The sequence below is a fragment of the Cydia splendana genome, chromosome 13 (genome assembly GCF_910591565.1).
Source record: "Cydia splendana chromosome 13, ilCydSple1.2, whole genome shotgun sequence".
Taxonomy (NCBI): Eukaryota; Metazoa; Arthropoda; class Insecta; order Lepidoptera; family Tortricidae; genus Cydia; species Cydia splendana.
In genome coordinates this window covers 10,423,786-10,437,495 of record NC_085972.1, presented here as the reverse complement: position 1 = coordinate 10,437,495, position 13,710 = coordinate 10,423,786, and the positions used below count along the sequence as shown (strand labels likewise).

At 34.3% G+C, this 13,710-nt stretch overlaps 1 protein-coding gene across 1 annotated transcript; it reads right to left on the bottom strand.

Annotated features, from left to right (window-relative positions):
• Positions 1-9,861: 9,861 nt before the first annotated feature.
• Positions 9,862-13,617, bottom strand: LOC134796008 (leucine-rich repeat-containing protein 1). The gene has a single exon (XM_063767909.1). The coding sequence runs from the start codon at positions 13,346-13,348 to the stop codon at positions 10,628-10,630; it is 2,721 nt and encodes a 906-aa protein (XP_063623979.1). The 5' UTR covers positions 13,349-13,617; the 3' UTR covers positions 9,862-10,627.
• Between the last annotated feature and the right edge of the window lie 93 nt (positions 13,618-13,710).

Sequence of the window (13,710 nt, the reverse complement as noted above, 5' to 3'; positions counted from 1 at the left end):
ATCCTGATTGCCTAATATTTGTTATGAATCTGGAGTTTAAAGTTATATTAGCGACCCGCTAAGTCGAGATAAGATGTTTTGTGAATAGTTACAAAGGTTCGGTGCCACTCACCTGTTGCACATAGCTATTAAGACCAGCCATTAACTTGCTTTTAAGTAGCTTTAATGTTGTTTACCTAGTCACTGACCCGTTAATAAGAAAATCATATCGGTACGTTAGTATACAGGTACCTATAGTTAACATATGATTATGTAGGCGAAGGAACAATCTGATATCTTCCAGCCTTGATCGTGAAACAAAGACATGATGTGTAGGTATCATATTAATGAATGGAAACAACTGGTACCTACTTAAGTACCAGGTAAGTAGTTAACCTGTACATAATCAAGTATTTCCCAAAACCCGTAGATAACAAGTATTGTGCAAAAATAAAAAGCATAATATAATTATATCGAGTCATTGATTTTTTCCAGTTTCGTTTCAAAATCTACCTAGCCAATTTATTTAATCGTATGGCGTAGTATACATAAACATTCTCAAACAATATGTAAGTAGGTAAATAAAATAATTATAAATCCACATTCAGGGTCCCGAGCCACGAGATAAATGTAGGTGTAAGTATAAGTACTTACTCCTACGCGATTCTCGTGGAAATCCCACGCATTTGCCTGTGAAAGCCGAGCCGATTCTTGAGAGTCTATTCAGACACGAAAATGAGAAACAATTTACTATCACATCCAGTAATGGATCTAAGATAAAGGTATTTTTTGGGATGTACTTAATAAAGAATTTTGTATTGGAGGTTAATAATACCATGGTATTACATAATGCGTAGGTCTTTTATTGACCGAAGCGATTTATTTGCAAGCAAATTTTCCTAGTGACGGTTCTTAGACATGTTTTATCAAAATTACCGAAATCATTGCTACTTAAAATTGTGTTTTTAGTTTTCCAAAATGAACTTTTGGACTGACTGTTAATTTGTCGCTCTATGAAATTAATGAAATGCCACTGAAGTTTTATATTGCTTTTGGCATTTGTTTCTAAAATTTTGCCAAATATTCTACTGAGGTGTACAGCATATGTATGATATGATATGATATGTAGGAGGATTAACCTTTTCGAATCTCAAAACTCAAAGTCGCTCAACGAGCTATGGAGAGGGCTATGCTCGGAGTTTCTCTACGTGATCGAATCAGAAATGAGGAGATCCGTAGACGAACTAAAGTCACCGATATAGCCCACCGGATTAGCAAGCTGAAGTGGCAATGGGCAGGCCACATTGCACGCAGAGAAGATGGCCGATGGGGTCGAAAAGTGCTCGAGTGGAGACCACGGACTAGCAAGCGCAGCGTAGGACGTCCACCCACAAGATGGACAGACGATCTTGTTAAGGTCGCCGGAAGACGCTGGATGCGGGTCGCTTCCAACCGGCACGTATGGAGGTCCAAGGGGGAGGCCTATGTTCAGCAGTGGACGTCTTATGGCTGAGATGATGATGATGATGAGCCTTTTCGACGCCGTGTCAAACACAAAAGCTGTCACGCGGACGCCACGTCACCGAAGTGTCAAAACTGAAATAGAACTTTATGCATATGCACGTAGGTCTATGTTGCTCTGTGGTCTGTGACCGATTAATCGGTCTTTGGCGTTGAACCTGCGGTGCGGATATATCGGTCATTAGCGTCCAAAAGGTTAAGAAGTATAATGTAAATAAAAAAGATACAGTTTCAAACTCTTTATTAAACCCTATACTCTACTAACCACTGAGTAATCATACATAGCAGACAAAGCGTAATAAAAACTTGATAAATACAAATAAAATACAAAATATCTACATTTACTTATGCTTTTAACGAATAAAATTATTAATTAAATTAGGTACTATAATAATTCTTGTTTACATAAAATAATTAGATACCTATCGCAAATTATTATTTTATAAGTTACGAAAATTATATTTTTAATGTAATATTTTAACATAATAATTCGAATTGAGATGCAATGTATTTGTACAATACCCGTATAAACCTCTTTTTACTGGGTTCTAGAAATTCTTTGATTAATCTTAATATTTTCATTTGCAATTACCTATTTAATCCTTTCCAAAAAAATCAACAATGCATTTATTCAATTTCAAATATTATCGTAATACGTTTCATGGCCCTATGAAAGTACAAAAATTACATTTAGAGAAATAGAAAACATTAAAAAATATTTTATGAAATAAACTATAAGTGTAAGTACTACATTTTTTTTTTTGAAATTGCTTTTCTGGATTATCGAATCATATGTATTATTATCATTTAGAATAGTTGCAGTACCATTCTGACACATCGCTAGGTTCCGCAAATATTTTGCAGGACACGAACGAATTGACATGTTTAATGTCGCATTCGCGGCACGGCTATCGTGATCGTTAACACGTCTTAGCGGGAGAACCCTGACACGTTGTGAGTTGCAACTCTAACCGCGCCTTAAACGAGGCCTTTATATCCTTAGGCTACAATAAACAACCCAATAATTAAGAAAAACATTTTGGACATGATGAAATAACAGTCCGATTGATTTATAAAAAAAACTAAGTAGGTACATTGTATTAAATTATAACAAAAACGTACCTATTTCAACATTGTAAGTACATGTAGTATCTCAAGCCATTTCCGTCAGTAGAAAAAAGCGGCAATTTCAAAAAATGTAGGCGCGAAGGGTGATCGTCCTATATACATAAATATATAATTTGAATTTCGCGCCTTTTTCTACTGACAAAGTTGTTTGACCGGCTATAGTAGCCGCCGACTTTTGGGACAATGAACTTTTAGAGAAATGAAAATACCTAAGTATTTAATTATCAATTAGTATTATTTTATTAGTCATCGAAATAGAACATTATTATTTATTAACATTTTAAGTACTCAATAAATAAAATCTTTCATAACCTCATAAAATCACTATTACATTCTTAGAAATCTTATAATATACGTAGGTACATTAATTAAGATAAAGCATTCTCATCTATATTTTTTCTTACCAGAATTTTACTTGTTTTACGTTACGTATGTAGTATGTACCATTGTACCATGTTTCTTTTTCTATTCTCAGTAGTTTTCTACTAAGCTACCATTAACCCTTTATTAACTTAATTTTAATTACCATTAACATACGTTACATTTTTGTTTGTATTTGTATCGTTCATTATAGTAAGTCAGGTACCCAATGAAAGCCATCGCCACGGGGCTGTTTGAAATTTTGCATATGTGGGTTCCTTTATAGGTATCGTTTTTTTTAGAATGCGAAATAAATAAATTTAATTATTTTATTGAAAATAGATGTCATATACTAAATAAAACTTTAAAACTACGGTTGACACTAAAGGCCATAGTCGGTTTTCCATAGTAAGCTGGCCCTTAAGTCAATTTGATTCGGGTTTTTATTTGTGAGTACCTCTTATGGTGAAGGATATTTTTGCTGAGTATCAACATCCTACTAGTGACAGTTTTTGACTTATGATTTTTTTTTCTTTAATGTATTGTTTTTCGGGATGTATTCAAGCGATTTGCTTCAATTTTTTAAATAGTGTTCTTTATTTAGGTATGCATCGATACTAAAAAAACGAATACCAGTTGTCATATAAAAAAAAGGAAAAATAAATAAAACAAAAATAAAACATTTTTTTTATCGTTGTGAAGTAGTGACACCTCTAATTTTTTTTTCTAGTTGTAGGCCAGACATTGGCCTACTACTTGCCTAAATATCAAAATTTGCCAAACGGTACTTCCTGTCAAAAATTTGCAATGTGTGTGGTCAAGTTCTGTACTTCATCGGTGTTTTTCAATGTAGTATACAAACATTAAGTTGTCATTGGCATTTTACTCTTAAATACGACATCCTGATAAGAAATCGCAAACAGAATCGAAGAGTTTGTATACTACATTGAAAAACACCGATTGAGAACAGAACTTGACCACACACATTGCTAATTTTTGACAGGAAGTACCGTTTGGAAAATTTTGATATTTAGGCAAGTAGTAGGCTAATGTCTGGCCTACAACTAGAAAAAAAAAATAGAGGTGTCACTACTTCACAACGACATAAAAAAATGTTTTATTTTTGTTTTATTTATTTTTCCTTTTTTTTACATGACAACTGGCATTTGTTTTTTGAGTATCGATGCATACCTAAATAAAGAATACTATTTAAAAAATTGAAAGCAAATCGCTTGAATACATCCCGAAAAACAATACATTAAAGAAAAAAAAAATAAAATCATAAGTCAAAAACTGTCACTAGTAACTAGTAGGATGTTGATACTCAGCAAAAATATCCTTCACCATAAGAGGTACTCACAAAAAAAACCTGAATCAAATTGACTTAAGGGCCAACTTACTATGGAAAACCGACTATGGCCTTTCTTTCAATAGTCAAGAAGCATAAAATATGGTCCAACCATTTAAAAATATTAAATGCATTTTTATCGCACGAAAGTTCTTACTTGTTTTGTATAAGATATTTATTGAATTTTTGAAAATATTTCACCTAAGACTAGGGATGTACCGACTAGTCGGGAAAGCCGACTATCCGGCCACATTTGTAGTCGGCGATTAGTCGGCACTTTATCAGTGAAAGAAAAACAGAAAAAAAGAGAAATCAACAGTCAATATTTACCATATGTTTTTTTATGTTTATTTTACTAAAATACCTATTCAGGGTGCATACGAAAACTTTTGATCGTATAATTGACCGTTTGATCGTTAATTCGTTATCATATGTTGGTGGGCTGGTGTTTTCCTCTACAGGTCGATCTCAACTGATTCTCGTGTAATTTCATGTGCAAGTTCTATAGTTATGTTTTTTATTATTATTCTGTTTTGTTTTTTTTTTAATGGTGGAGCCAAGCAAGCAATGAGGCACTATTAAGGATGACTCACGTTAGACCGGGCCGTGCCCGGGTCGGAGCTTCCGGAGCTTACTTTTCTATGACATGAAAGGCGATCACGAGCGTCACGTGATCGCCTGTCATGTCATAGACCACAGAAAACGATGCACCGGAAGCTCCGGGCCGGACACGGCCCGACCTAACGTGAGTCATTCTTTAATGTTATTGCAAAATTTAGAGACTTACTCAGGGCACGTTGCTCGTAAAGACGCTGACTACAGGGCATAGGTTCTTAACTGGCGACTAAGTACGGGAAATAGAGCCTTGGAAATACCTCCTACAAGCTGTACTGACGGTCTGCTCAGGATCGCAAAATAAAATAACTAAAGACAGAAATTGAACGAGGATTCTTGTGATAGGTCTTTGAACCTGTAGAGAACACCTTTTAGCCAAGCTAAATTATGATGAATAGTGCAACCAAAGGAGCAAAACTATTCTTTTCACCTGAACTTATACGAAACTAATGATCTGGCCGACTAGCCGACTAATCGGCCGACTAATCGGCCATTCGAGCGCCGATTAGTCGGCTAGTCGGCCAAATCAATAGTCGGTACATCACTACCTAAGACCTGTTACCCGGAAACGAAACCAGTAATATTTATTATTAGTCAGAGCCCACTGTGTCCCACTGCTGGGCAAAGGCCTCCCCCCTCTTCTTCCACTCGTTTCTGTTTAGTGCTATACCTGACTAGCCTCTCCAGAAGGAGTCCAAGTTATCCCGCCATAAACAACAGTACAACAGCAAAGTTATTAAAATTTGTTTTAAATCATATTTACGAGCTGTAGGTACAAACTATAACTAAGAGTTTCTGTATTTAAGTAGTTACATATGACAGATGTATAAAAACTAAAAAGTACACTTAGAAGTTTAAAACGAAATACATTTTTATTCTCTTTATATATTTATTTTGTAAAGATCTCCTTAACCAATTATTTTGTTACTATTATGTGCCTTGTATCATTTAATTAGCCAGGTCCTTAAAACATCAATATCTACAATTATCGGATTGCTTTCATTGCCTTTAGAGAATATGTCTAGATATTCTCGATAAAGACGAGTTCATAAACACTTATGTTAGTGTAAAGTGAGCAGATGAGTTATGAAAATCATTCTCTAAATAACAATTACACATTAAGTGCGATCATAACCAGATATAGCTTATTTTGTCCCTGGTTGCACCAACAGGACAAATTCAAGAACTCTCATTTTGGATTATTTAATCCAACTATACTCATGAGTTCGAGCTACAATAAATTGGAATAAAATAAAAATACTATTGGCCATAAATAAATACAATCACAATGGTCCATCACTTCTGAAAACACTTCCTTAAGACTTATTCTTATCATTCTCGCATGTAAATTCTAACGTGATATTTAAGAGTAGATACTTAAGTTAAATTTGTTTGAATACAAAACTGATAAGAGCTGATACTGCAAGAAAGAAGATTATTTATGAAAAAATTAAACATTAAGGTGAAGTACAAATTAGGTATTACATATTTTATTGCAGTGGAGGTAATTTCGACGGATGCATTGCGACAATGAATAACTCTATACGAAAGTAGCAGAGATACAGGTAGGTATATTAAGATAGTAAAGTTGTAGATAAACATTATTTTGTCGGATTAGAATCATTTTTAATAAATGCAGATATTGCCCCATGGAAATGACCAGAGAATTAAGTACAGACTAAATTTTATAGAGTTACGTAATTATTTAAGATAAAACAAGAAAATAATGATATGTTTTAGGTTTCAGTCTTCAGAATGTAGCGTTTTGTATTACATCTGTATTAAAATTAATAAATTATGCAGAATGTACCTAGTTTTAATTAAATTACAAAAAATATCATCCGTTACATATAATATAATATAGATATACCTACATATACTGGATATAGAATAATTTCTATTTTACTGGTAAACAGAAACAGAATGATACTTAGAGATCCCAATTTTTACGAAAGGTGGGACTTGCTCTCAAAATAATTCAAAGTCTTCAATCTACTAGAGTACTTTATATGTAATTAACTATTATCAATTCAATTGACTTTTGAACTATGTGATTTATGCTTTAGGACAAGTAATAAATGGTAAAATATTTGGAATAAGTAATATATTGTTGAAATAAGAGATGCATGTTATTAATTGTGTTTGAGGTCCACCTTACTTTGTGCAAAATCTAAATTAGCTATGTGCTTTTTAAATGCGTTTACAAATTGTATAATATTTACAGATACCTAAACGTAGACTAATCATTTATATTTCAAAATAGGTTTAATTACGAAAATAAATAGCTTTTTGTGATTTAGAAATCTATTTAACTAATAAATGAAATAAATGGATCGGATTTTATGAGATTAAATACGAGGACATTAAAAAATGTATATTACATTCAATGAAAGGGAAAGTTAAGTACTTAAAGTTAGGTACTTCGGACAAATTTTATAAAAAATAAAGCATTTCTAAAGCGATAGGGATTTTGAGAAAAATGCAAACAAAATACTAATTAAAAAGTCATAAACTCATGACTAATACCATTATGCCTGCTACGCATACCTCAGATACGTAAACATATTTTATACTGGTAACAAGTACAATTTCAATGAAACGACATATCTCGACTGTAATAATAACCTGCGGTCTGAAAGGTTTATGTTAGGCATAATATCTACTATATGTATAAAACTATGGACTGTTTTAGTTAAACTCAAAATAATATGTGTTCGTATTATAGTTTAAAACTACTCGCCAATTGAGACATTCAATTAATTTAAAATACGTATAGCCCTTATAGGTATCTGAGATAACATATACATTTTGTGACTAATGATTAAAACTAAAATAGACAAAATTGGCTTACAGGGTGTATTTTATGTTGGTCCTACAATTCTAATAGGTCTTAAGTTAACCATTGCAAATGTACTACTCATAACTGTACAAGTTCTACTATCACTTACTTCTTCTTAATCACGATCCTGTGGTTACACCACAAATCAGGTTTTTCAATTATTAATTTTAGCTTTTAACCTTTTAAAACTGAAACTGCAACAGATCAGGCAAACTTTTATTACCAGTGTCACACGTTAGTGGGACATGATAAACATTTTAAGAATACAAAAGTATTTACATTACAATAAGAACGTAGAATAATTTTGACGCTCTTATAATGGTCCCAATGTTTTTAATTTCGATTAGAGCTTTATGTACCAAAATCCGTTTAACTTAATTGCATACTGACTAGAATATTTCAAAGAGTTGGTTAATACTTTAGTCGTCATTTAAACTATTTACGTATGTTTTAAATGTATTTATGTTGGAGCCCTATCTTTACTTCAATGATATACAACTTCTCAGAAATCATAAAACTTAAGTTTTTATTGTCCTTTATGGTACTGATAGGAAAGGTCAATTTCATGCGTTAATTTGTCAATGGCACAAATAATGTTAATTAACACTAAAATTGAAAAATACTCAAGTAATTATTGCGACGTCATCTTATAAAAAATAATAAATTTTATATTTACAATTAAAGCATTACATTCAAAAATAAACTTATAGAAAAATAAATGTTATCAAATTGTGATAAATCAGGCTTAATACTTAATTGCACATTAAAATAAATCTTCGGCAGTTAAATTTAAATAAATATTACAACATGTCACTTACTTAGCCAAAATAAATACATAGTCAACCTCTTTTTACATAGGTATTGTATAAATCTCTCACTGAATTACAATTGTATGTATAATGTGAGACGGAGAGTTGTCCATTGATTTTTTTTTACTGTTACCTAAGTACGATTATTAAATCATGGATTTTAGGAATTAATTATTGGGTTCTAGCGGCCAATTTGAATTATCAGGGGTTAACTTCCACCATATTACCATACCATAAACAAGGCTAGGCTGCATCTTTCTTACATTAATAGTTATTAACAGTTGATTATGAACAAATTAAAAAATTAGGACAAAATGCGAACGATTTATAAATAGAGTCTGTGCGGAAAGAGAAGAGTCGTGAAATGTATGGGATCCAATACATTCTACGACTCTTCTCTTTCCGCACTCTATAAATATACCTAGGCCCTGTAAAAAGATAGATCTTTCATTTATGACCGCGCGTCTATCGTTTTCATGGCCGCATTTGTCTTTTAAGGAAAAAAATACGTCTGTTTCAGGAACTTCAATGAGCAACGTCTGTCTAATCTAAATGTATTTTTTATTAAACTAGAACAGCCGCGGTGTGCTGACCCCTGTCAAAGACAATTGCGACCCTGATACGCCACCTGGCAAAACATTTAAATATATTGTATGTATATATACATACAGAAATATAGTAATGAAATGCAAAGATAAGAGTTAGTTCCAATTATACACAGTAAAAATTAAATATATATTTGAAGTTAGTTCTATATACAATACAAACATCATATCACATGAGACAAATTTTACAAAAATATTTTTAAAATGTTTAGTGCAAGCCTTCATTTCAACATTGTAATAGATAAAATGTAAATATGCAATGCCTGCTCAGAAAACTTTCTTATAAAAAGTTTTATGGGTGTTTTCGCTCGCCCAATTTCGGGAAGCGGACGGATTATCAGCCAAATTTTTACTGAATCAGAGCAGTTAATAATTGCAGTTATCAAAATTTGTGAGAGCACAAGAAAATTTTGTATTTTTTTGGGTTTTACCCGGAGTAAAACCTTAGTTTTAAAGGCTCTTCATAAAATAAAATCGTAACGACAATTCGGATATGTTTTTTTATAATAATAAGCGATAGAAGTGTTTGAGTTCATTATAGTAGGTATTAATGACTGCAGGTATATCCTTCCTTTGGAGTATATAATATTTTTAGCAGGTCATACATTTTGTACAGCCACAATAGGACCTCTCTTTCGTATACCTACATTATACTCTTACGTAGTGAAACTCTTATAGTACGCAACTTTGTATAAATATTTTCAGTTCTTAAGTATTATTATTAACTCGTCTCTGCTGTCAGTGAGAAGAAATGGTTACGATTACGCTGACATATAGCTGAGCTTCACGACTTTCTGTGCAGGCTTTATTTATCAATTTAATTATTACTTTAACAATCATATTCATAACAGTATAATGAAACAACATAGTTGTTACACAATGTACTAAACCAGTACCTACGCTGTCACCTAGAGTGCTCGTTTTTACAGTTTGCCATATACATATATGCCATATCCTACTCAATTTAATTAGGTAAGTAATTACTCTACTGTAGCTGTAGTCACTACTTTGGCATCGATTGACAATAGCTACGCCAGGTGCCACATTTTTCTGGCTTTTAGTTACAATCATGATCAATTAGATCAGTGCTCGGAAGTAATTCCAGCCGTTGTACACCACAGCTTTTCACTACCGCAGTGACTAACGGTTGGTTTTTGTTTCCGAGCACACGATAAACGTATGAAGCACTCACATCGCACTAAAGAAACAGTCATAAAAATATCCCTTTGGACACATTCCAACAATAAAATCCATCTTGTAGCACCTCAGTATTTCCTTTTCAACTTCAACATATGAAGGTATCACATTTAAATTGCACGTCTAGAAAACAGACATCAGACCACTAACACTTGCCGCTTAAGTACTGTTATTGATGATATGGGCAGGGTTTGTGTAAGATCTTCTGTTTTCCTTTCATTAAACACTATCCACCCGTTCCATTGAAATATTGAGCGTGTTTCGTGTAAGGAGCTACTATATGGTAAGGCGGAGGCTGCCCTCTACCGTATACCGGCTCAGACATTGCACTGCTTGGGCTGTGGCGATGGCTTATCACACTCGGTGGGTTCGACGGAGCTCCCATTGACGGACTTGGTATAGCGTCATACAAATCATACATATTAGGCGTAGAAGGAGCGTGTACATGATTGTAACTACCGTCATCCGAAATAAGAGGCGTGTTCGTCATCCTGTATGGATTAGTAGTATTTGTATGCCCTGTTGGTGAATACAATTCTGGCGACTGAGTAGGGATGTAAGTAGGACTTGAGGCTGACATTCCATAAATATTGGCATTTGGAGATGATGTAGAATAATGATGACTATCTACAGTGGGGCCTGGATAGGCGCTGCTGTAGTTACTCAAATTAGGCATAGTTGTCGAGCTGACGACCTGGCTAATAGTGTGTACTCGCGGGTTTGGCGCATTGCCATGAGGGTGATAGCTGTAACAGTCGTAATTACTTTGGCTGTAGTTCTTGTCATTAGCATAACCATAGCTCTCAGTTTCATAAATTCTTTCATGGTGATTTCCTTTCGTTATGGGATGTTCTCTTCTATGGTAAATAGGCTCAAAATTTTTAGCATTGTCTATTACAGGTCTGTGATTGTAAGTGTTGTCATCAAAATGTGTTGATATTATGGTTTCGTTATTTGACCGTCTATCTTGAGAGGTTAAACTTAATCTTTGTAGTTGACTATGTACCCTATTAAAATTGCTTTGGTAATTATTTTCATTGCTATTATGATAATTCTTAGGTTCCATATGGGCATATACATTTTGAGGTACCGGAACAATATTCCTATCAAGTTCCTGTCTCGAAGAGTAAACTTCAGAATTGTGTTCATTCCCAGAATGTGATTTCTGTGACATGTTATAGTGATTACCAGGTTTAAAATCGTTATTCTCATCATCATCATTGTTATCAGGGTACAATGCATGATCTACACTTTTGTAGGTCTTCTCTAGATCTAGAGGTCTGTCATATGCATTATCCGGTGTAACATTATCATACATAGAAACCTTCATAGGATCAGAATTGCCATCTGTATTATCTTTTTCATCTTCAATTTCTTTCTTGTTATCAGATGCAAATCTCTGCTGTAGTGTAGGTGTTATTTTAGCAGCTTTGATTAATACAGCATTTTGCATAGGAGGCGACACATCTTGTGTACCATCTTTATGAATATTTCTGGCGTGTTTGGCCAGAGCCCTTAACTCCTTTGGATAAGGTGTTGGCGCTCTTCTTAACTGACCTGGCTTTTCAGGTATTTTAGGTGCTACTTTCATGTCTACAAAACTAATATGGCGTGCAGAAGGCTGAATTTCTGCATTTTCAGATTTGTCATTCTCCAATTTGTCTTCAATGGGGGTCAAAGGCACTTGGGGAAAGAGGAAACAAGTGAGGACTTGCTCATAGGTATGTGGATCCACTTCAGAATGCATAGGCACAAGAGGTTTGCTTTGATTCTCAGACAGCCAAAGGGCAACAAGATTATCACAATTCAGTAGGGACTGAGGAAGGCTGTTCAGCGAATTTCTCACTAAGTTTAGTACTTTTAAGGAAGAAAGGTGACCAATTTCTGGTGGAACCTTAGTCAATTTATTTGCTCGCAGTGATAATACTGATAACTTTGAACAACTTCCTATCTCAGGAGGTATTGCTCTAATCATGTTATCATCAATGTTGAGATATTGTAATTTTCTGAGTAGACCAATAGAAGAGGGAATTTTGTCTATGTAATTACACATGAGCATTAACTCCTCTAGATTTGAGAGCTGGCCTATACTCTCCGGGATAGAATACAACCTATTATTGTCCAACTTTAGTGTTGTCAGGTTGCCAAGTTGTCCGATGCTGTCTGGGAGCTGAGTGAGAGTATTTGCTGATAAACTGATGTCTATTAATTTTGAACAGTAACCAATTTCTACAGGAAGCTCTTCTATCATATTATTGCTAGCTTCCAAATGTATCAAGTTCTCCAGAGGTTTTATTACACTAGGTATACTTGTCAGACTGTTGTTGTCGATCCACAGTTCTTTCAGCTTTGTAAATCTTCCAATCACTTCAGGGAATTGTTGGAATTCATTCTGACCTAAATCAAGTCTGAGAAGTTCAGTTGAGCGAGAAAGAGATTTAGGTAAAATCATTAAATAATTATCTCTTAACTCAAGTATACGTAAATTGGCAAGTCGTCCAAAATTACCTGGTAGATACTCAAGGTAGGTATCATTTAGATATAATTCTTGCAAAGCAATTAGATTTGTGATGGCATCGGGAAGTTTTTCCAAAGGGTTAACACATAAATCTAAGAATGTTAAATACTTCAGGGCTTTCATGGTGTCAGGTAACGAAGCGAGTGTGTTCCTGCTGATGTTGAAGTGGTGAAGGTTGACCAGGGACGAGATGGCCGTAGGGATGGCTTGGAGCTCGTTGTCACTGAGATCCAGGTGCTTCAGGCCATGGCACATAAACAGTTGGCGCGGCAACTCACTGATACGGTTGCTATTACACAGTAGAGTCTCGAGCGTCCTTTCATAGACGAACACTTCCGTAGGAACGTCCGTCAAGGACTGGTGGGAATAGTCTAACTCGCACACATCCTCCACCCCCGGCCTCACACAACACAAAAAGTCGAAAGGCATTGTACAGAAAGGTACTTTCCATACACAAACACAAATTTACAATATTCGTTCCATCGAACAATTCACTCGTAGCCTTTACTCGTGTAAAACAACATTGTTATTATCATACTGGTATAACACTTGATTGTCTTAAATGGCACTGTATCTTATTGTATTAAAATTTGATATAACAGGAAGCAAAATAATTGAACCCCTCGATAATGAATCACTCAACTCAAAAAACTTGTGATTGACCTTCCCATCCCAACACATACTTATCCAATCTGACAGTTCATGTTCATTCGTTCTTTTTTTTTACGCCTTGGCAAGAGCTGCGTTCCAAAAGCCACATCATTACTGTTTCTATAATCCTTTTTATGATA

Bases quoted from the DNA above. Each gene is read 5' to 3' on its own strand.
- LOC134796008 (XM_063767909.1), bottom strand. From the start codon at position 13,348: ATGCCTTTCGACTTTTTGTGTTGTGTGAGGCCGGGGGTGGAGGATGTG.